The 24881-nt window shown below is 44.1% G+C and overlaps 1 protein-coding gene across 1 annotated transcript in view; it reads left to right on the top strand.

The window, feature by feature from the left end:
- HMGA2 (high mobility group AT-hook 2) overlaps nt 1-24881 on the top strand; it is a 164325-nt gene that overhangs the window by 119397 nt on the left and 20047 nt on the right. The window contains exon 4 of the mRNA XM_087723481.1: nt 22177-22209. Coding sequence (XP_087579607.1) covers nt 22177-22209 — 33 coding nt within the window. The remainder of the gene's footprint in view (nt 1-22176; nt 22210-24881) is intronic.

The following is a 24881-nucleotide window of genomic DNA, read 5'->3' as shown; positions in this document are numbered from 1 at the left end:
CCTACCTTGTTCATCTTGTGCATTCCTTTCTCATCACGTGGATCCTGGTCCAGCTGCAGGAGGAAGAACAGGGTAAAAGTCTGGGCAGCAGTGGTGGCAAGGGTAGGCAGCCAGAGTGCAGGGCAACCGAAAGGGCACAGATCAGCGGAGATTGGTGGGTTGGAAGAATTGGTCAAAGGCAAGCACAGCAGACATAAATGTGAAGTCCTCATCTAACAATAGCACTCTCCTAGACTAACAATTGCAACTGAGATTACTAGAACTGACATCATTAAGCGGTGCAGTTACAAGATAGCCTAACAATTGCATCACTTAGTGATGGTCTGAGTTATAGTTACAAGTTGAGGACTATCTGTAGCACTTATTTTATCTATAGAAGATTTTTGTGCCAGAAAACAGGCTAACCAGCTATTCTCTCTCTCTTAAGAACTTCTTGCACTAAATAAACTAGAAAAAGAGAATAAGGATGGAAATTAGCTTACAGGGGCATTAAAATGAAGTTACACAATTCAGGAATGTGCTTAAAATTATTAGTTGGGTTTTTTTTCCTCCTTAAATACAAGAAAGAAACAGAAGAGGGAAGCTTGGTATTTGATATGGTCTTGCTACTGTACATAATACTTAGTGAAACCTGGCATTGCATTATTGCAAAAAAATTAAACAAAACTTTTAAAGTTTAAAAGTTGTTTAATGCTACAAAAAGCACAAAGGAAAGGCTAACTTGAGTGTCATAATTTAGAAGGCCTTCCATGTAAATGCTACCCACCTTTTTAAATTACAGGACTTTGAAAAGGAATTGCACCTATTTAAGAAAAGGGTGTCATTCAAAGATTGCTTCATCTCTTAACACATGCTAGTAAGCCAACCATATTTCATTGCAACTAAAAAGCTCCTCATGAGGTCATAGCTGGGACAACAACAGCCATCTGTGGACCAAATTGCAGCTTGAGACACAGCTAACCTCGCCGTGATTAACCTCAAATTGGTAAGGCAGACAAACAGCAGTTTGTAATAGTAGATGAGACAAAAATGTCTAGTATTCAGATATGACTGATGAGTCATATCTTTTGTTCAATGTAGGCTATACAGTATTTAAACAAACATATAGATTTCAAACAGATAGTGTCTTAACCAACATGTGATTAACATGAGTTTTGATTTTTGTGTCTTTCATGTTTTAATCTACTAAAAGAAGAAAAGATATTTCTAATGTCTTGCTTCTTATATTTAAATAACTGAAAGTATTATAGTATAGGCTGATTTAAACATTTTTACTTTGGATAGGATCTGTCCACATATTGCTCTGTTGTACATCACAGATGTTCATTTGAGTACGATACTTCTGGCCTTTCCTCCCCTGGGAAATCTGTTAAGAAAGAATTTCACACAAAAAACACCCTACAATGCCATTTTGTAGAGTATTTGTAGTAGGAGCAGATGAATTGAAACAGGTGAATTTGAAGAAAAATGGATAAAATACCTATTTTTCCATTATTACTATCACTCAGCCTTAAACCCTAAACAATTAAATGTGGCAGAAGAAGGATGGAGGCCATTTTATATTCTCTCTGTATGTGTGCTCACTTACACATATATTAAAAAAAAATCCACTGTGAGAGCAATTAAATGTTTCTCTTCCAAATCATTTTATGAACTGAGAAGATTATCTTGTGATAAGATTGAAGGAAGATGTTAAAAACAAAAGCAAAATTAGCCCATGCACTATTTCTCTTAGTTTGTTGTAATTGTCTCTGGAATACCATAAAGAGCATTTTCTTTACTTATCTCTTTCTTTTATCTTATCTCATCCAGTTCATTTCAATTTTCTCTTCCCTTCCCTATTCATCTTCCTCGTCCCCTTGAAGAAACTCAATCCCATTTTCTTTGTTGAAAGAGGGAAGGAAATCTGGTTGTGTGAGAAAGGTTTATGTTGTTTGACCTATTGATGTGGAATTAATGTTATAGTATGGGACATATTATTTTATAGCAATTCATTTTTAATCAATATATATTAACTCAATTATTGTTTGGCAGGATGTCCTAGCCCTATACTTTTTTTTAATGCAGACTCTTGCAGGTTCATACAGGCATGTAAACCTATGCATGCTCAGCTTTTTTGCACATTTATTAGGAAGAAAAAGATCTTCAGGATTGTTTGCAGTTGGTATTGGCAATCCTAAACTGAATAAGTAGGAAAGATGTATTGAAGAGGGTTTTTGTCTTTTCTTACATGTATATTTATTTGTCAATCAAATTTATTCTTTTCCCTGTTTTGTGAGGGTGGGAGGGTTGTCTTAAATTTAATTTCTTTTTTTAGTAAATGTGATAATTGCATGAATTGAATTCAGTTCTGATTTTACCACAGGAGATGGGACGGGATGGGAGGGACACATCTTTTCTTTTTACAAAGGAAGCCTGAAGCAAAGAATGCAAAAGTTTAAGCAAATAAGGAAAGAGGGTGGTAATAAGACACCACCCTTTTCAGCTTCAGTCTCTGAATTCAAATGTGGTTTATATTGCCAGAAAGCAAAAATTATTACCATATGGATACTATTCCATTGTCCTAGAGGGCATTAAGATGGTCAGCTAGGCAACATCCTGAGAATATCTAAATGAAATTCTAAAAGGTGCAAAAGAATCATACTTCTTTTGCAGGGAATGTGAACTGTGGCAACATATTTTTGGGGGGGAACAGACACAGTACTGTACAGTCTTGGTAAGCTGAAATCGATGGTGATGATGATGATTTTCATGTCTCACTTTTCTTTCATAAGGTCAGGATGGCTTAGATGGGGATATCCTCTCACTCTTTTCTTTTGACTTTGTGTGGTTGACTTGGCAGAAAGTGATTTGCCCTAAGTTACTTATTATTGAATTTCCAAAAGCCTTATTTATATGGTTTGGTACCAAGGAATTCCTATCCACCCTGTTAGATTGTGGTAAAAAGAATTAATTGAAAACAAGTGGTCTTCAATTATTAGTCCTTGTAGGGTTTTGTAGATAACACCTTGATAAGCCTTCCCCTCCACAAGCGGCAGCTTCTTTTTTCTTTATCTCAAAAATATTTTTTATTTTTTAATTATATAAAATACAAAGAAGAAAAGGAAAAGATAGGAAGGGAAGGGAGCAGGAAAAATGGGGTGTGAGATACAAAGGGAAAGAGAAAAAAGAAAGAAAAGGGGCATTAACTTCCAACTCTTCTTTGCGCATTACAAGATACAAACACTCCAACCTCAACTTTCTGTTTTTACACATTTATTACTAGCCATTCCTATAACATCAATTTTTTCTAATAAACAAAACCAAAGTTAATGTTTCATTTTTTTCTTCACAAGCACAAATTCCAGAAGTGATATCCAAATGAAAGCATATTTTCCTCTTTGAATAAAACAATCAACTTAATCATTCCTGCTTTATCTTCCTTGCTATAAAAATAATGTGTATTTCTATTTGCACCTAGTAATCTTTGTTGGTTTGGTTTGGTTTGGTTTATTTAGTTTGTATGCCACCCTATTCCCGAGAGACTCATGGCGGCTAACAATCCGAAGGGGAAGGGGGTACAAAATAAAAAAGACAAACAATTTAAAAAATACAGCAACATTCATAATCTCAGATGGGGCTAGAAGATTCAACAGCCCCAGGCCTGCCGGAACAGCCAAGTTTTAATTGCTTTGTGGAAAGCTGGGAGGGTGGTAAGGGTCCAGATCTCCATGGGGAGATCGTTCCAGAGGGCCGGAGTAGCCACAGAGAAGGCCCTCCCCTGGGGAGTTGCCAGCCGACATTGGCCGGCAGATGGAACTCGGAAGAGGCCTAGTCTGTGGGATCTAATAGGCCTCTGGGAGGTAATTGGCAGGAGGCGGTCTCTCAAGTACCCAGGTCCGATACCATGTAGGGCTTTAAAAGTAATGACTAGCACCTTGAAGCGTGTCCGGAGACCAATGGGCAGCCAGTGCAGCTCGCGGAGGATAGGTGTGATGTGGGTGTACCAAGGTGCACCCACAATCGCTCGCGCAGCTGCAATCCGGACAAGCTGAAGTCTTCGAACACTCTTCAAGGGCAGCCCCATGTAGAGCGCGTTACAGTAGTCCAGTCTTGAGGTCACGAGGGTGTGAGTGACTATCCGAAGGGCGTCCCGGTTCAGGTAGGGTCGCAATTGGTGCACCAGGCGAACCTGGGCAAAGGTCCCCCTGGTCACAGCTGACAGATGATGTTCTAAAGTCAGCTGCAGGTCCAGGAGGACTCCCAAATTGCGAACCCTCTCTGAGGGGCGTATAATTTCACCCCCCAGGCTAAGAGATGGAATAATTGGACCATCTTTGGGAGGAAGCATCAATAGCCACTCAGTCTTGTCGGGATTGAGTGCAAGCTTGTTCGTTCCCATTCAGATCCTAACAGCTTCCAGGCCCTGGCACATCACTTCTACTGCTTCACTGAGTTGGCACGGGGCGGACAGATACAACTGTGTATCGTCTGCATATTGGTGATATTTAATCCCGTGCCGGCGTATGATCTCACCCAGCGGCTTCATGTAGATGTTAAATAGGAGGGGGGACAGGACCGAACCCTGCAGCACCCCATAGTTGAGGGGCCTAAGGGTCCTCCGACCAACACCGACTGTGACCTGTCCGAGAGGTAGGAGGAGAACCACTGAAGAACAGTGCCTCCCACCCCCACCTCCCGCAACCGTTGCAGAAGGATACCATGGTCGATGGTATCGAAGGCCGCTGAGAGGTCAAGGAGCACTAGGATAGAGGAGTGATCCCTATCCCTGGCTCTCCAGAGATCATCGATCAGTGCGACCAAAGCGGTTTCTGTGCTGTAGCCAGGCCTGAATCCAGACTGAAAGGAATCCAGATAATCAGTTTCATCCAAGGACCACCGGAGTTGAAAGGCCACCACTTTCTCAACAACCTTCCCTACAAAGGGGAGGTTGGAGACTGGACGATAGTTACTCAAGATGGCTGGATCCAGAGAAGGTTTCTTCAGGAGGGGTCTCACCACCGCATCCTTTAAGAGGAGCGGAAAGGATTCCTCCCGGAGAGAGGTGTTAACTATCGTCTGGATCCAGCCACGTGTCATCTCCCTGCTGGTCGAGACCAGCCAGGAGGGGCACGGGTCCAGTATACAAGTGGAGGCACTCGCCGCTCCCATGGCCTTGTCCACTTCCTCAGGAGCAACAAGTTGAAACTCGCTCCATAAGCTCCACTCAAGACCTTCCCCCGGTACCTCGGCTGGTACCGTGCAATTGGAGTCCAGATCGTCCGAATCCGAGCGACTTTATCCGTTAGAAACTGAACAAATTCCTCAGCTCTACCTTGTAAAGGGTCATACACGTCCCTCCCTTTCAAGAGGGAGCAGGTTATTCTAAACAAGGCGGCTGGGCGCGATTTAGTGGATGCAATAAGAGCGGCAAAATGCGAACATTTCGCCGCCCGTATGTGAACTGTCACCATTTTTATTTACAAAATTCATTGTATTCTTTCAAATTCTTTGACCTTACTGAAAAAAAAGGGTGCCCAAGATGGTGTCCTGTCGTGTTTGAGGAGAGCTTCAGGGAGATGATTGTCCTTCTTGGGGGCTTGCAGGGGTACCCTATTCCATCGTTGGTTCCAGGTCTAGCTATGAGAACTTCCTGGGACCTCGGGGATACCCTTGAGCTGTGATTTACTGCTTCGTAGCTGGAACATCGTGAGTGAAAGGGGGTGGCTGGCAGTGAGAGAATGAAGATCGTCAGCGGCTGCCGATGTGGGTGCGGTCAGCGGTGGCGGCGGGATGCCCGGCTTGGGATCTCAGCAGCCGACATGGATGGGCTCAGCACCAGCTTCCCGCTACCCCCCTTGAACACAGCTGACGTGGGTGTGGTCATTGGGATGCCCAGCCTGGGGTCTCTAAAGCCAGTGTGGGTGTGCCCAGCAGCAACTTCCCGCTACCCCCCCCCCGAACACTGTTGGCTCTCCCCCCCCCCCGGTGGACATGTCATCTCCTCGTTCCATCTCCCCATGATGTCATCCCATTTGGTTGATGCCACATTCTCCTCTATACTATACTGCGACAGAACTTTATTCCCTTCGGGAACTCCGAGGTGGCGCAGTGGTTAAATGCAGCACTGCAGGCTACTTCAGCTGACTGCAGTTCGGCTGTTCAAATCTCACCGGCTCAGGGTTGACTCAGCCTTCCATCCTTCCGAGGTGGGTAAAATGAGGACCCGGATTGTTGTTGGGGGCAATATGCTGACTCTGTAAACCGCTTAGAGAGGGCTGAAAGCCCTATGAAGCGGTATATAAGTCTAACTGCTATTGCTATTGCTATTGATATTGCTAACTCCCCCTTTTCTGGGGATGGCCTTCTTCCCTATCAAGACGCTTCCTTAATGACGGATTTTGGGATCCCGAGAGGTCGCATGCCAAGAAGAGACTTCTTAGGGGTTTTTTACAGGGGTTTTTAAATCAAATTTTAAGGGGAGGGCGGGGGGGGTTGATATGGATTGCTCAGACAGCCTTGGGGGGGAGTCTGCCAGGGCACAGGCCAGAGCTAACTAATGGGCACGGGTCGGGAGTGCTGGGAATGGTTGCGATTTTGGGGGAGATATTAAGCCATTCCGTTGGGGGTTCACAATCTCTACTGTTTGTGGGAGAGGCAGATATGGTGGGGGCCAAAGGCCAAATTATGTTTGGGGGATGCGGGTCCGCTGTTTTAGAGTGATCGCGCATTCCGACCCTCATCACCCTTCTCACACCCCTGGGTGCTCGGGATTACAGGACCCTTGTCTCCGGCTGGTGTCGCTTAACGCTAGGTCTGTGGTACATAAGGCTTCCCTCATTTACGACCTCATACAAGAGGGTAGAGCAGACCTGGCGTGCATTAGGAAGACCTGATTGGGCCAAGAGGGGGGTGTTCCCCTTAGTGAATTATGCCCACCAAGCCTCCGGGCGTTTCACCAGCCGAGAGCTCAGGGCAGGGGTGGGCCGGTGGCGGTGGTTATTAGGGAAAATCTCAGACCTCAGGAGGTCACTGTGCCTCAGATAGGCGGGTATGAGTCCCTTTTTGTGAAATGGGGCCTTGGAGTTCAGGTGGGCCTTTTTATTACGTACCTGTCTCCCTGCTACGTTTCATCGGCCCTGCCAGAGCTGCTTAACATGTTAGCCAGATTGGCGGTTGATTTCCCCAGGATCATAAGCCTGGGGATTTCAATCTGCCTTCCATTGGCGAGACATCTGAGTCAGCTCGGGAGTTCATGGCTTCCATGATGGCTATGGACCTAACTCAGTTAATTCAAGACCCCACCCATAATGCTCGACACACGCTTGACCTGATTTTTGTCTCTGGGCAGTGGATGAATGATCTAGATTTAGGGGATATTTCTATCCAACCCTTGTCATGGTCGATCATTTCCTCATCAGGCTTGACTTCCATACTGCTACCCCTCACCGCAGGGAGGCGGAACCGACTTGATGGTTCTGCCCCAGACGCCTGATGGGCCCTGAAAGGTTCCTGATGGAGCTTGGGACTTTTCCTGAATCCCTTGCTCACAACTCGACCGAAGCCCTAGTGGAAGCCTGGGATAGGGCGGCCACTGGGGCTTTGGATCGTGTTGTGCCTTTGTGGCCTCTGACCCGGTGTTGATCCTGGGTAGCTCCCTGGTTTACCGAGGAGTTCCGGGAAATGAAACGCCAAAAAAGACCCGTAGAGAGTGGTTGGAGGGCCAGCCGGTCCGAATCTGATCGAACACTAGTAAGAATTCATATTAAATCCTACTTAGTGGCGATAAAAGCAGAAAAATGGCAACATTTTCCCGCTCTTATCGCATCCGCAGATAACTGCCCAGCCGCCCTGTTTAGGGTGACCTGCTCCTTACTTAACCAAGGAGCTGGAAAAGACCCATTGCAGGGTAGGGCTGAAGAATTTGTTTAGTATTTGCAGGATAAAATTGCTCAGATCCGGACAGGCTCGGACTCTGACTGGGTAGATTCGGGTGAGTCGACGGGGATGAATCTTGTGGAGACCATCTGGGATGAGTTTGATCCTGTGACCCCCGAGGGCATGGACAGGATTATGGGGAGACTCAGTGCTGCCACTTGTGTGCTGGACCCGTGCCCCTCTTGGTTAGTCTCACCTTCCCAGGAGGTGACACAAGGCTGGCCCCAGGCGATTACCAACACTTCATTGAGAGAGGGGTTCTTTCCCACCGCCTTGAAGGAGGCGGTGGTGAGGCCCCTCTTTAAGAAGCCTTCCCTGGATCCAGCTTCTTTAGCCAACTATCGTCCGGTCTCCAACCTTTACTTTGTAGCGAAGGTTGTTGAGAATGCGGTAGCACGTCAGCTTCCCCAGTCCCTGGATGCAGGTGTCTACCTGGATCCGTTTCAATCGGGTTTCAGGCCCGGATACAGCATGGAGACAGCATTGGTCGCATTGGTCGATGATCTCTGGCGGGCCCGGGACAGGGGCTGCTCCTCTGTCCTGGTCCTATTAGACCTCTCGGTGGCTTTCGATACCATAAACCATGGTATCCTACTGTGACAACTCGATGGGTTGGGAGTGGAGGGCACCTTTTTACAGTGGTTCTCCTCCTACCTGTCAGATCGATCACAGTTTGTGTTGACTGGAGGGCAGGGTGCCCCAGGGATCGGTTCTCTCACCCCTCCTGTTCAACATATATATGAAACCACTGGGTGAGATCATCCGTGGTTTTGGGGTATTGTATCATCAATATGCTGATGATACCCAACTTTTCATCTCTACCTCAAACCACCCAAACGATGCCCTCAATGTGATGTCCCGATGCCTGGAGGCTATGCGGATCTGGATGGGGAGGAACAGGCTCAAGCTTAATCCCTCCAAGACGGAGTGGCTGTGGTTTCTGTCATCCCGATTTGTGCATCTTGTTCCATCTTTGATGATAGGGGGAGAAATTTTAGCCCCCTCAGAGAGGGCCCTCAATCTGGGCATCCTCCTGGATACACAGATTAGTTTAGAAGAACACCTGATGGCCGTGACCAGGGGGGCCTTTTACCAGGTTTGCCTGGTACATCAGTTGCGCCCCTTCCTGAATTGGGATGCTCTGTGCACAGTCACTCATGCCCTCGTCCTTTCTTGCCTGGACTACTGTAACGCTCTCTACATGGGGCTGCCCTTGAAGAGCACCCGGAAGCTTCAACTGGTCCAGAATGCAGCTGCTCGGGTTGTCATGGGGGCACCCAGGTACTCCCATGTTACACCCCTTTTAGGCGGCCTGCACTGGTTGCCGGTTGTCTTCCGGGTGCGATTCAAGGTACTAATTATGACCTTTAAAGCGCTCCTTGGCTTAGGCCCAGGGTACCTGCGAGACCACCTACTGCCACCGGTAGCCTCCCATCGTCCAGTGTGATCCCACAGAGTTGGACTCCTCAGGGTGCCATCAGCCAGACATTGTCGGCTAGTGACCCCCAGGGGGAGAGCCTTCTCTCTGGGAGCTCCTTCCCTCTGGAATGAGCTGCCCCCGGAGCTTCGTATAATCCCCTACCTCAGGTCCTTCCGACGCGCCCTAAAAAGTTGGCTTTTCCAGCAAGCCAGCCTGGCCTGAACAAAACAAAACAAATTATTTATTACTGTTAATTTTAATTTGAAATCTTAAAAAAAAAATGTCATTGTCAATTTTAATTGGGTTTGGGATATTCTATTTAATTTTTTTAAACTTTTGTATTATGTGTTTCTTTTAATGTTGTACGCCGCCCTGAGTCCTTGGGAGAAGGGCGGCATATAAATCTAATAAACCTAAACCTAAGGACAAGTTACAACTTCTTAGTGATCTTCATAGGCAGCCCTGTGTACAACACATTGCAGTAGTTACAGGGACATAACTAAAGCATGAACAGCCATGAATAGATCATTCCAATCCAGAAATAGGCACAACTATCACATAAGCTGGACGTCCCATGCATGATTGCTGTTTAATCATGATCCATAAGTTCTGGATGAGTGCCAGCCTCTTCAAAGTTAAAGATGGAAAGTCTTCATGGAGGTCTCAGAATCTACAGCCGTTTAGTGTGGAGGAGTGAGCTTAAGCCCATTCAAGCAGATAGCCTACAGAAACTGTGGGGGGACTTGATAATATCACCTGGGTGATCAGGGTACATGGGGTATAGTTGGGTGTCAGTGTACTAATATCTCATCCTATGTCAGCAGGGCCTTTACTCCCAACAGCTTCATAAAGACAGGAATGGGAACAAAGTACAGCAAAAATCAAGGATCTAAGCTAGATCTCTCCTTCTATTTAATTAAACTAAACATAATTACATGTATCATCTAATAACAATTTAATTCATCACTTAAGGAAATGTGGAAAACGTTATGAAAAGTTATAAAACCATTTGATACTGATATTTGGAGCTATAAAGTACTCCTAAAACCTAATAGATCTATTTAAAATAAACTCAACATATTAACAGCCAAGCAAACCAATAAAAAATAAAGATTTATGATAGTCCAATGAGAAATTACATATATAACTGGAATTGTTTGGTTGTGAAAGATATGATGCCATCAGCCAGTCTTCCATAAACTGGTCCCCGCTAGATGAACTACAGCTCTCATCTATAACCAACATCAAGGAGATAGTCATAAATCATTAACGGGTATCCACTTTTCCAAAAGATAAAACTGAAACAAAGTTAAGTTCATATTTTTCTGCAAAATAATTCTTCCTCAATTCCAAAATATTTGCTGCATTCAAATAATTGTGTGTTTAGCATTCAATTATTTATTCTCATTTCTCTCTGGACAAAATAATAACAAAGAATCCTCAAGAAGTATCTGTTTTTGATATATCTGAAACATCAAACTAATCCATTAAATATGTTTGGCATTTTTAATGGTGGTTACTTTGCCAAAAGAAAGTTATGTGATGAGTGCATTAGTAAAATATATGCAGACATGTATTCTAAACTATTGTACTTGCACATAGTTTCTCCTGGAAGAAAGCTGGACAGTTCAAGAGCCAAGGTGGCGCAGAGCCAAGGTGGCGCAGTGGTTAAATGCAGCACTGCAGGCTACTGCTAGATCAGCAGGTCAGCGGTTCAAATCTCACCGGCTCAGGGTTGACTCAGCCTTCCATCCTTCCGAGGTGGGTAAAATGAGGACCCAGATTGTTGGGGGCAATATGCTGACTATCTGTAAACCGCTTAGAGAGGCCTGAAAGGCCTATGAAGCGGTATATAAGTCTACTGCTATTGCTGCTATAGTTCAACTACATTGTGAATGCAGTTGAAAAGAATAATTCTGTATTGGAAGATTTGTTTTAGTAAGAATAGCAGTAAGCAGTAAGAATAATCTTTGTTCAACCCTGGAACAAAGACATAATTCCAACAATATGCAAGAGTGGCATAAGTTGGCCAAAACGAAGAACCTGAAAAGATGATTCTGTCAACAAGCATGGGCCCCAGGGAATGTGGTAGCATTGGTATAGTTGTTATATTTAGTGTTGTTTAAAGATGTAATTACATCAGCGGTGAATTTTTGTATTGTTTTGTAATATTTTTGTATTCTTTTTCATTTTAGATTGTTCTGTATTATTTTAACTTTGGGTAAGATGCCCAAGGTCATGTATGTGGGAGGGCAACTATATAAATTGAAATGAGAAAGAAATAAAAATTTATAGACATTATTTTCCAATACCAATTGGTTACTTTCTTCTATTTATTTATTAATAATTTATTTATTAATAAAATTTATAGGCCGCCCAATCCCGAAGGACTCCAGGCGGCTTACAAAAAGAAGAGGAAAAAGAAATAATAAAAAATAAAAAAGACAGATTTAAAATCACAACACGTGCACTCGTTCTAATCGGGGCTGGACCTCAACAGTGAGGTCAACAGCCCCAGGCCTGCCGGAATAGCCAGGTTTTAACAGCTTTTCTGAAGGCCTTGAGAGTGGGTAAGGTCCGGATCTCTGGGGGTAGCTCATTCCAAAGGGTTGGAGCAGCCACAGAGAAAGCTCTCTGGGGAGCCGCCAGCCGACATTGTCTGGCTGGCGGCATCTGAAGGAGGCCCACCCTGTGGGATCTCACCGGCCACTGGGAGGTATGTGGCAGTAGGCAGTCTCGCAGGTACGCTGGCCCTAAGCCATTGTAGGGCTTTAAAGGTAATAACCAACACCTTGAATTGCATCCGGAGACCAATAGGTAGCCAGTGCAGCTCGCGGAGGATAGGTGTAATGTGGGTGTACCTCAGTACACCCAATATCGCTCGCGCGGCTGCATTCTGGACTAGTTGCAGTCTCCTAACTCTTTTCAAGAGTAGCCCCATGTAGAGCGCGATGCAGTAATCCAGCCTTGAGGTGACAATCCAGCCTTGAGGTGACAATCCAGCCTTGAGGTGACATTTGCTTGGACTTGAATGCACTTGAATTTGTTAAGAGTATCCTTACAAATAATTTTGGGGTGTATTGTTTTCCATAATATAATTGAAATTGAAATTTAATAAATTTGTATGCTGCCCAATCCTGTAGGACTCTGGGCGGCTTACAGAGACAAGATAAAAAGTTAAAAATTAGGAATAAAAAGATACAATTTTTAAAAATAACACACCATCCATTCTGTTTAGATGGGGCTGGACATTGTTCAGCAGCCCCAGGCCTGCCGGAACAGCCAGGTTTTGGTGGCTTTTCGAAAGGCCGAGGGAGCGGAAAGGGTCCGGATCTCTACGGGTAGATTGTTCCACAGGGCCGGAGCAGCTACAGAGAAGGCCCTCCCCCGAGGGGCCGCCAGCCGGCATTGTCCGGCCGATGGCACCCGGAGGAGGCCCAACCTGTGAGATCTTGTTGGTCGTTGGGAGGTATGTGGCAGGAGGCGGTCTCTCAGATAGCTAATTATCCCCAAAAGTTGCATACATATTATAATATTTATATTGTAATTGACCAAACAATGGCATATTTCCACTGTGCAGTGCCAGACATTATAGCAATAGCACTTAGACTTATATACCAGTTCATAGTGTTTTACAGCCCTCTCTAAATGGTTTACAGAGTCAGCATATTGTCCCCAACAGTCTGAGTCCTCATTTTAATGACCTTGGAAGGATGAAAGGCTGAGTCAACCTTGAGCCCTATCAGGATCAAACTCCAGGCTGTGGGCAGAGTCAGCCTGCAATATTGCATTCTAACCCCTGTACCACCATGGCTTCCCATCTTATGATGAATTGTCCTATAAAGATAGGAAGAAATCATTTCATAAACTCACTAAGATAAGTTGTATAATTATTTTATATCACTTGCCTTAATTAAAACCTAGAAAATAATGCAAAGTAGAATGAAAATATAGAAAAATTTAATTCACAATATATTATGCTTGCTTGTGATGGTTTATGAATTGGGTAGGTTGGGTAGTAAACTGAAAAAAATAGAATTTGAGCAGAACTTGCAACCACTTGTTCCAGAAATCAGTACTTTTTTAACAAAATGAAATCTATAGAAATAAAACTAATTGTGAATTACTAAATGTCTGGAGCACATTTCTTAGCTACCCTTCTTCTATACATCTTATGGTATTATATCCAGCCACTGCAAGCTCAAGTTAAAAAAGATTCTGACTACACATTTACTTGGACTACACTTTTTTGGAATTCTGAATAACGCCAGTTGGTTTTAATTACAGCTACACAGAACAAAACACTACCATTCCTGAATGATTTGGCAATTGGGAATTCTGACATCCAGTTTCATTTTGGTGTAGCTCCTATTAGAATCTGGTGTAAAATGCAAGTGATTTACTTCATCAGATAAATGACAATAATCAGCAGAAAGATCAGCAATTCAGTCTTTAGGGCAAGAGAATTTTAAGTGGTGGATTACTTTTTGACCTCATCTTTGAAGTTCCCTATTATATGGATGCTATTGCATGTATACTATTACATTCATGCTTACAAATTTAAAAAGGGAAGATGATGATTAAAGACTGCTGTTTTACAATTTGTAACTGTTTAGTATTTAGGAAAAATACTACTCTAAAATCCAAATCTAAAACAGATTATTGAGGAGATTTGAGTAAACTCCTCTATTTGAGATACATTACCATATCCACCAGTGCTTTTGATTTGCTATTCCTTAGCATGCATGTATGAATAAACTGTTTTAAAGCATGTTGAGAATGTTCTCCTCATTCGTCTTATGGACTTGGCATTCAAGAGATATAGTTCCTGTTTCCAAAATGTAATAATAAGAAATGACTGTTGTATGTGAAATGTGTTATAAAATATCTTTATATTATTTTTTTCAAGTATTGTTGTAAGTGGATGTTTATGAGCAATTTGGAAAATGCCCTTTTTCAATTCTCTAAAGGTCCTTTGTCATAACTTGTCTTTTTTCTCATTTCTATCTATATCTCATCCATCTTCCAACTTTTACCTAGTTTTGAAACTAAATTTTGGAATGTCCAAATTTGGAACTGTCACAAGGAACTGATTTCACTTTCCCTTTTAAATTGCTGAGCATTAATGATTTATTGTTCATACCTGAAAATGCAGAATAGCTAGGATGAAAGCTGACCTTCACAAAATTAGAGTACTTGCTAACATGTTTGGTAAAAATATACGTTTTATTTCTAAATCCCAACAAACTGCTTATTTTAGAATCCAGTTATATCTCAGTAATGAGCCATATGCAGATCCAGAATTTTTACTAGTTCTACCCATAAGTATTTTGCAAACCATGACTTTGATCACTTCGAGAGACCTAAGAGATGCTGTCACATGAGGACTGTAGCTCTTTTCTAATAATCTTGATCATACAAGTCCATTTGCCTCTTGCATCTCTCCTGCTGATTACACCTGTACACGACATGTTTACTCCAAAACCACATCAAATCCATGTACATTCTTGTAGGCTAACTGATTTCTACTGCTCAGAAATCCCCTTTTTCTTGGCAGTGTTCCTGGCATTCATGTGACTCCTGCACACTGCAACTCAATGAAATCCTCTGAAACAGCTGCCAACTCACCAAATTTTCCATGAATTAGGTCCTGACACTTCAATGAGAGGAAAGACAATGTTTGAAATAAGGCCAGCTCTGGCTTACTGCCTAGTATGTGTCACATAATTCTACCAGCTGCCCTTCCACACAACACTTCATACTTTACAGACCACCAAGCAGATCCTTGACTACTTAAATGCTGTTTAGGCTCGGAGCTGCCAGTATGTTTTCTCAGCCTCTGGCATCCACTGGCTCCAGACTGGGCTCAGAAAGTTTTTGTAGGCGTTTGTTTTGATTTGTTTTTATTTTTATGAATGACTGCAGAAGAGGAGGCTGACTGAACCGAGGCACAATACTGCAGCCATTCATGGAAAAAAAGCGAAAGGAAACATTGTACTTTGATTGGATACAGACTAAAGTTTAGAGGAATCTTACTCATGCAGGGCTTTTCCTAACAGCTCCGATAAAAGCTTTGCCAACTAGATTACTGTTTATGATTTAGAAAGCATAGAATTGTGATTGGAGATGGTTTGGTTATTCTTCTATAAATTAGTTCGGCCTTTTTTTTCTCCGTTTGCATTTTTATTCTTTTCTCCTGCTCACTTTGAGGAAAGTTCGCTTTTTTTTTTACAGTTTCATTTTTATATTTTCAGCAAGCTTCCAGATTTTGTGATTGTGCCCAGGAGGGGGTAAATATGTTTCTAAATTTAGATTACATATGTCTAATTTTATAAAGAAAAATGGTATCTGTCAGACAAGGAGAAATTGTTTAGCTGCTGCTGCTGATACATAATAATTTAAATTTTAGTCTTTGATAACATTATGATCAAAATTCCATTGTGAAAATTGAAAATGAGGGATTATATAGACGTTGGTTACATATTAACTGCTAAAGCAAATTTGCCATGAACAAATGAGTGCACAATAGTTATCAAACATTTCCGTTTATTATGGCAGTGGATGCTTATTCCTCGTACTTATTCCCATGCCGTAATTCATTGTATCCTAAACTTTCCACTAAAAACTTAGGCATTCATATAGAAAAAAAATCAACACACACTTTTATGAGATTTGGCCATATTCTAAGAGATTGTATTGGAAAATAGTTCACTATTTTGATATCCTCAGCATAAATGTACACATATGGCAAATAGTAACCACTGTATCTCTTTAGAGATCTGTTTCACTATTTCATGAACTTGATATATACAGAACATTTTGCTTGATGCTCAAGCCTTAAGCTTAATCAGTAACAAGTTAGTGAGAGTTAAACAACAAAACAAAAATGAATTGATGAGGGATTATCTATGTATATAAAAGGCAAGTACCACTCACTTATCGCAAAATGTCCAGAACCGTAAAGCCTATAAACTTGAAATTTGGCACATATGTTCCTCTTGGATTCTAGGTGCACGCTAAGAAAGGACTTTTTGAAATGACCATAAGATCATTAGTATTTCTTATACTGCAATTAATATGCTCTGATGCTAAGGAGTTCTATTCTACACCTGAAAAGAATTCTGTTCCAACTGCCAGTTGCCTTATATTAACATGCTCTGATGCTAAGCAGTTAGACATTCTACTTCCCCTCCCCATCTGAAAAGAATTCTGTTCCAGTTATCAGTTGCCTCACATTCAAACTGGAAGACATTCCACTCCTTCACTCAGGAGCAGTCTGGGGCTCCTTACAATACTAAGCGTCAGTACCTCACCAAAATGTCTACACCTTCCACCGATGGAACTGCTTCCAGACTCAAGGTTTCGAGTTTAATAAAATTTGTAAGCCGCCCACTCCCATTGGGACTCTGGGCGGCTCACAACAAGACAAAAGAAACATTTAAAATTTAAGAATAAAAAATACAATTAAAAGTCCACATCATCCATTCCATCTAAGCAGGGCTGGATATCAATCAACAGCCCCAGGCCTGCCGGAACAGCCAGGTCTTGACGGCTTTACAGAAGGCCGGGAGAGTGGTAAGGGTCCGGATCTCTACGGGTAGATCGTTCCACAGGGCCGGTGCAGCAACAGAGAAGGCCCTCCCCCGGGGGGCCACCAGCCGGCATTGTCCGGTTGACGACACCCGGAGGAGGCCCAACCTGTGCGATCTTGTTGGTCATTGGGAGGTAAGTAGCAGGAGGCGGTCTCTCAGGTAGCCAGGTCCTAAACCATGTAGGGCTTTAAAAGTAACGACTAGCACCTTGAAGCGCGTCCAGAGACCAATGGGGAGCCAGTGCAGCTCGCGGAGGATAGGTGTAACATGGGTGTAACTAGATACACCCCATATCGCTCATGCAGCTGCATTCTGGACCAATTGTAGTCTTCGAACACTCTTCAGGGGCAGCCCCATGTAGAGCGTATTACAGTAATCCAGTCTTGAGGTGACGAGGGCATGAGTGACTATTCAAAGTGCCTCCCGGTCCAGGTATGGCCGCAACTGGTGCACCAGGTGAACCTGGGCGAAAGCCCCCCTGGTCACAGCCGACAGATGGTGCTCTAACATCAGCTGTGGGTCCAGGAGGACTCCCAAATTGCAGGCCCTCTCTGAGGGGTGTATAATTTCACCCCCCAGGCTAAGAGGTGGAATGTCTGGACTAACCTTGGGAGGCAACATCAATAACCACTCGGTCTTGTCTGGATTGAGTGCAAGCTTGTTCGCTCCCATCCAGACCCTGACAGCCTCCAGGCACTGGCACATCACTTCCACTGTTTCGCTGAGTTGGCACAGGGCTGACAGATATAATTGAGTATCGTCCACATATTGATGATATTTGATCCCGTGCCGGCATATGATCTCACCCAGCGGCTTCATGTAGATGTTAAATAGGAGGGGGGACAGGACCGAACCCTGCAGCACCCCATATTTGAGGGGCCTAGGGGTCGACCTCTGTCCTCCAACCAACACCGACTGCGACCTGTCCGAGAGGTAGAAGGAGAACCACCTTAAGACGGTGCCTCCCACTCCCACCTCCCATAACCGTCGCAGAAGGATACCATGGTCGATGGTATCGAAGGGCACTGAGAGGTCAAGGATCACTAGGATAGAGGAATGTCCTCTATCCCTGGCCCGCCAGAGATCATCGATCAGCGCAACCAAAGTAGTTTCTGTGCCATAACCAGGCCTGAAACCCGACTGAAAGAGATCCAGATAATCTGCTTCATCCAAGGTCCACTGGAGTTGAGAGGCCACCACCTTCTCAACAACCTTCCCTACGAACGGGAGGTTGGAGACTGGGTGATAGTTGTTTAAAATGGCTTTAGAGGATGCGGGAAGGATCCCTCCAGAAGAGAGGTGTTAACAATCCTCTGGAGCCAGCCACGTGTCACCTCCCTGCTGGTTGAGGCCAGCCAGGAGGGACACGGGTCCAGTAAACAGGTGGAGGCACTCACCGCTCCCATGGCCTTGTCCACTTCATCAGGAGCGACAAGTTGAAACTCGCTCCATAAAATCCGATCAGGACCTTCCCCCAGCACCTCGGCTGGTACCGTCCAAGTGGAGTCCAGGTCCGTCCGGATCCAAGCGATTTTATCCGACAGAAACTGAACAAATTCCTCAGCTCTACCCTGTAAGGGTTCGTCCGCATCCCTCCCTTTCAAAAGGGAGCGGGCTCCTCCTAAACAGGGCGGCTGGGCAAGATTCTGCGGATGCAATAAGAGCGGGAAAATGCGCACGTTTTGCCGCCCGTATCGCCACTAGATAAGTCCTAATAAAGGCTCTTAATTGTGTTCGGTTGGATTCGGAGTTACTAGCCCTCCAGCGTCGCTCTAGGCATCTCTTTTGGCGTTTCATCTCCCGGAGTTCCTCAGTGAACCAAGGAGCCCTCCTGGATCCACTGCCACGGAGAGGCCGTAAAGGCGCAATCCGGTTTAGAGCCTCTGCCGCCGCTATATTCCAAGCAGCGACCAGGACTCTGCCAGACTGTGGGCCAGAGAGTCAGGTATCTCACCAAGTGCCGTCTGAAATCCCATAGGGTCTATCAGGCGCCTGGGGCAGAACCACCTAATCGGTTCCCCCTCCCTACAGTGGGGGGGATTGGTTTCCAAAAGTCGAGCCTCAGTAGGAAGTGATCTGACCATGACAAGGGCAAGGTCTTAATGCCCTTCAAATCTAGATCACGTCTCCACTGCTCCGAGAGAAACACGAGGTCGAGCGTGTGCCCTGCTGTATGAGTTGGACCCTGAATTACCTGGGTCAAGTCCATGGCTGTCATGGAAGCCATGAACTCCTGTGGTCCATCAGACCGTTCACCGAGCAACGGCAGGTTGAAATCCCCCAGCACTACAAGCCTGGGGAACTCAACCTCCAGCTCAGCTACTGACTCGAGGAGCACAGGCAGGGCTGTTGCAATGCTGTTGGGAGGTAGGTATGTTAGCAACAAACCCATTTGACCTCCAAGGTCCAACTTCACCAGAAGGGACTCACACCCGACAGTCTCCGGAGCAGGGATCCTACGAGGAACTAGGGACTCTTGGATGATGACTGCCACTCCCCCACCCCTTCCCTAGTGTCACGGCTGATGTAACACCTGAAACACTTCTGGGCACATTTCAGTGAGGGGACTCCTCCCTCATGGCCCAGCCAGGTCTCAGTAATACATGCCCCCTCGTCTAATATTAGGTCCCGGATGAGGGGAGCTTTGTGAACCACAGACCTGGCATTTAGCAACAGCAGCCTGAGACCAGGGCCCTGACAAATCTCGCCATCTGGTCCTGGAGTGGAGCTAACAGGGCTGGAAGGGGGGATCGCTATGACGTAGCGAACCCTCCTTCCCCAGTAATGGCTAGCCCTATAACTCCCGTCAAACCTGCCTCTCCCAACTATGACCGGGATGCACCGGCCCATCCCCGCACCCGTAGACCCCACTTCCCCTCCGATGGCCTCCGTTTTCCCCGGCAGGCCAGTCATGCCACACATTCTGGGATGAGAGATGAATCTGGCCCCCCATCCACTTCTGCTTGTGCACTCAGTGGTGTGGGCACCGGGCCGCATTCTCAGTCCCCCCATCCATACGCATGCATACCCCACTAATTAAATACAGCAATACAATAAAATGGCTAAGCAAAAATTCATTAAATTAAAACTGTGGGATCATTCAATCAAACACATACATACCACATGCACTCACCATACCAAAAGGGAAAATTGCGCAGTTGTTAAAAACAGTGCGGATTCAAATAGAGTTTGTGGGTGGGTTCGCCAAGAGTCCAGTCAGGAGGGTTTCACGAAGATATAAAGGGGAAGTAATTTTCTTCCTTGCGCGGGAGATGATATAAGTGATATGGCAAAAGAGAGGTCCAGAAAGTTCCAGGAGGGCTATGATGGAATGCCTTAAGTCCAATGACCAGTATCCAGTGTCGAACAGGCATGAGTAGAAAGCCAGTTAAAAGAGCCCCGTCTGAGTAGGAGCAAACCGAGGACCAGAGAAGAAGGGAAAGGCCGCAGTATAGAGAAGGCCTAGAGGGTATCCTAAGGGGCCAGGTCAATGGCCACAAGGCCAACTGCCAGGTCTTATGTTGCCCCATGACAAACCGCAGGACCCTCTATGAAGCCAGCCAGCAGAGTCAGACGTCAAAGGAGATAGGGGCGTAGATGACAAAACACACCAGGAGCGACCAGCAATGCGCTCCGCTGAGATAGAGTAGAGGAGGAGGGGCACCTAAGGAGACTACGGCAGCTGGGGCATAAGCCAGCTGCCTCGTCTCATCCAGCGCAGATTCAAATCACCCACCTCCTTCAGCCACAATAGTTCTCCAATAGTCCTTTAATAGTCCTTTAATAGTCTCTTTATAGTCCTTTAATAGTCCTTTAATAGTCTCTCTCCAAAGCAGGCAGGCAACCAGGGCTCCTTCCGATCAGCGAGGGAAGTCAAGCTAGCGTTAAGCACCGAAGGTAGCGGTATTCCCTTATGTGTTTCAATCACCGACCACCATTGAGACAATGGATTGTGAACCAAATTTCTCCTGCATAGCTTCATCACATAGTTTCATCGTGAAGCAGGTGTATCCAGCTACTAGTATATTATATATCATTACACTTACCAACCTGGTGTCTTGGATATTATTACTGCTGTCTCAGAATTCCCAGCCAGCCAGAGAGTATTCAACTGGGACAGGGTACACAGTTACTCAGTGAGAGCCTGAGCTTAAATAACGATTTACATATTTTTCTGACACTTGATCAAAACCAAAAGCAATTTCAGATTTTGAGTCTCCAATTAACTTCTCACAGATCACCCTGTGATACTATCTTTTCAGACTACTGTATATTTCAAAATTCGACAAATAATAAAACCATTTCAGTCTGCTGTTAAGTATGGCATATCTGGTGTGTGTGTGTGTGTGTGTATGGAATGTTTGCAGCTAAATTAGACATATGGTTTAGAACAGCCATGGCGAACCTTTTTTGGCTTGCGTGCCATAAGAGGGGGAGTGCAGGGGGGTCATGCGCAGGTGTGCTGCACCCATAATGCAATGTACAACCCTCCCAGTGCACATGTGCACATGAGAGGCGTGACCCCCCATTTTTTGCATGCTTTTTTTTGCCCTCCCCAGGCTCCAGAGGCTTTATTGGAGCCTGAGGAGGGCAAAAACAGCCCCCTGCCTCCCCCGGAGGCCCTCCAGAGACTTTAGGGACCTTCCCTTCCTGTCACTTCCAGTTTGCTCGTAGGGTCGTTTTTAGTCCTCTGAAGGTCCCTGAAGCCTCCGGAGGAAGTCTGTTCCCGAATTTCCAGTTTGCCCATAGGGCCGGGGTTTTTTGTGCTCCGGAGGCTTCAGGGAAGCTCCTGAAGCCTCCAGAGGGCCTTGGGTGGCAGGGAGGCTCTTCTCACCCTCCCCAGGCTCATATAAAGCCTCCGAAGCCTGGGGAGGGAGAAAAATCGCTTTTAAAAAGGCTGAACTCGGCTGGCCATCTGACAGGGCAATGCCTCGCATGCCCTTACAAATGGCTCTGCGTGCCACCTGTGGCACACGTGCCATAGGTTCGCCATCCCAGGTTTAGAATATGCAAATTGCCTGACATTCTATTTATTTTACTGTAAATGTAAACCTCAGCACTGTAAATGCATCAACGTGTAAGTTGTAAGCAAAGATAAATAAGTCATCTTGCATATTATGCTAAAATAGCATTTTTCTATGTATATTACATTAGAAAATATAGCATATTTTACTCATGTAAATTGTCTAAATGATATTTTAATATACACATATATATGACCTCGGGTTTTTTTTAATTGTTTTGCAGCCACAGCAAGTGGTCCAGAAGAAGCCAACTAAGGTAAAAAGTGAATTATTTTGCCAGATAGTTAATTCAGTTCATTTGTTTGTCAAGTTTCTTTACTTGTAACATTGCTATAAAATGAATGGAAATATACGTTTTATAAGTACTTACAACAGAAGGACCAAATAATTCTATGCATATTTTTAAATGTATTTTGCAAAGACTAAAAATATACCATGACATATCATTTCACCAATTTATCAGTTTAGATTCCTAATAACTTCTTTTTGCTGTATTATTTAATTAACCATATTTTCAAACAATATGCAAGAAATGTTCTGTTCTGTTTAATTGTTTTGAACTACAGAAGCTGGTTAATGTTACTTTGGTTTGATTATCTTAAAGTACAATTGCAGAATTTTTTGTACGAATTGGGAAGAGAAGCTCAAAATCAAATTATTTCCATTTCCAGGGGCAATGAGAAATCAGAAAACTCAAAACTACAGTCGCCTTCAAAATAAATATAATTTAATTACCAGCCAGCATGTGAACCTTTTCTGGCCATTTACTAACATGGAATAATGTCATGAAAGTTTACACTTTCGTGCAAAATTTTCACTTTACTGAAAATTAGAATAGAAAAATATTTGATATGTGTGCATTTGAAGTAAAATTAATGAGAAGGGCATAGGATAGAATATAAATTAAAATATTAGTAATTAATTGTAAGTGAGGAACCTCCCTGATAAAGCTTAGCTTGGAAATGTGTGTTGAAATAAAGCTGCAAAAATGGAAATAATGTAGCATTTTGAATAAAAAATTGATAGCCTTTTCTGTACCAGAACTGGTGAAATGCTAAGGATAGGGCTCTCAGTGGAATAATCTTATGAAATTTCATTGATTAATTTTATATTATATATCTTACTGATTTAAATCCTGCTAACGCCTTCAATTCCCAGGAAAAAAAATATGTGGGGAATTCAAAATTCAGTCTGCTAAGGAATATGTGAAGCTTTATCTCATTGTGTTTGCCAGGTACTTTGTAGATAACTCCAACCCCAACAGAAGCTTGGCAGAATCTCAGTGGTGGGGACCTCACATTTCCATTCACATTCTCAATTGTGGCTAGTCTTTTTGCTGGACCAACTGAGAATAAGCCTGGATTTTAGGACATACCATATTTTTCGGAGTATAAGACACACCGGAGTATAAGACGAACCAAGGCAATTTTTTTAAAAAAGTAGGTAGGTAGATAGAGGGAGAGAAAGGGAGAGAAAGAGAGAGAAATACAGTAGGTAAGTAGGGAGAGAGAGAAAAAAATAGGTAGGTAGGTAGGTAGGTAGGTAGGTAGGTAGGTAAGTAGATAAAGGGAGGGGGAGAGAGAGAGAGAGAGAGAAATAGAGAGCGAGAAATACAGTAGGTAGATAGGAAGAGAGAGTGTGTAGGTAGGTAGGTAGAGGGATAGAGAGAGAGAAATAGAAAGAAAGAGAGAGAAATACAGTAGATAGCTAGGGAGAGAGAGAGTAGGTAGGTAGGTAGATAGAGGAATAGAGAGAGGGAGGGAGAAATACAGTAGGTAGGGAGGGAGAGAGAGAGAACGTGTAGGTAAGTAGGTAGAGGAATAGAGAGAGAGAAATAGAAAGAGAGAGAGAGAAATACAGTAGGTAGGTAGGGAGAGAGAGTATGTAGGTAGATAGAGAGAGGGAGGGAGAAATACAGTAGGTAGGTAGGGAGAGAGAGAGGGTAGGTAGCAGTGGTGGGATTCAGCCAGTTCTCACCTATTTGGGAGAACTGGTTCTTAGCTTTCTAAGAAGTTCAGAGAACCAGTTGTTGGAAGAAACCTTCTTTTGGTTTTTTTCCGCTTTACAGGGCTAATCTTGTAAGGAAGGCAGGAAGGAAACATTCTGGTGTTGTTTCTAGCCTGATCTTTATTGCCCTGCTTACAGAAACTGCCTCTCCGGTTAACCCTTATTACATTGTAACAGCTAAGGCAAAGTGCCCATCTACCTGAGTAATGTTGAGTTGGCCATGCCCACATGGTCACATGACCACTAAGCCCCGCTTACCTACCTGGTCATTAGGACAGAGAACCGGTTGTTAAATTATTTGAATCCCACCACTGGTAGGTAGGGAGGGAGGGAGATAAAGGGATAGAGAGAGAGAGAAATAGAGAGATAGAGAGAGATAAAGAAATACAGTAGGTAGGTAGGGAGAGAGAGTGAGGGTAGGTAGGTAGGTAGGTAGGTAGGTGGATAGGTGGATAGAGAGAGAGAAATAGAAAGAGAGAGAGAAATACAGTAGATAGGTAGGGAAAGAGAGAGAGTAGGTAGGTAGGTAGATGTTTCCAGGTGTATTTATTCATGTGCTGGAGAAGGAAATCGCTGACAATCTACAGCACCCAACTTTGTTCCTGCTGGCACAGCACTTGATCAATGACATTCTCATCAATCAGTTAAAGAGCGTTCCCAAATGAAAAAAAAATGTTTTTGTACTATGCCAGTGATGGGCAACCTTTTTGGTGTGGTGTGTCAAAAATCGGCAAAAAATCGAGCATAACTCGCGTTGTGTGTCACTTCGACAAAAACATAATTTTGCGCAATTTATAGTTTAAACTACAAAAATGTATAATTGCAATATATAATTAGATTAGATTAGATTAGTTTATTTATAGGCCGCCCTTTTCCCTGAGGGGACTCAGGGCGGCTTTCAACTTATGGGGAAGGGGAATA

This window comes from Thamnophis sirtalis, unplaced genomic scaffold, assembly GCF_051295495.1.
Source record: "Thamnophis sirtalis isolate CommonGarterSnake01/CBP01778 unplaced genomic scaffold, rThaSir2_p1.2 scaffold_9, whole genome shotgun sequence".
NCBI lineage: Eukaryota > Metazoa > Chordata > Lepidosauria > Squamata > Natricidae > Thamnophis > Thamnophis sirtalis.
This window is presented reverse-complemented; position numbering and strand designations above follow the sequence as displayed.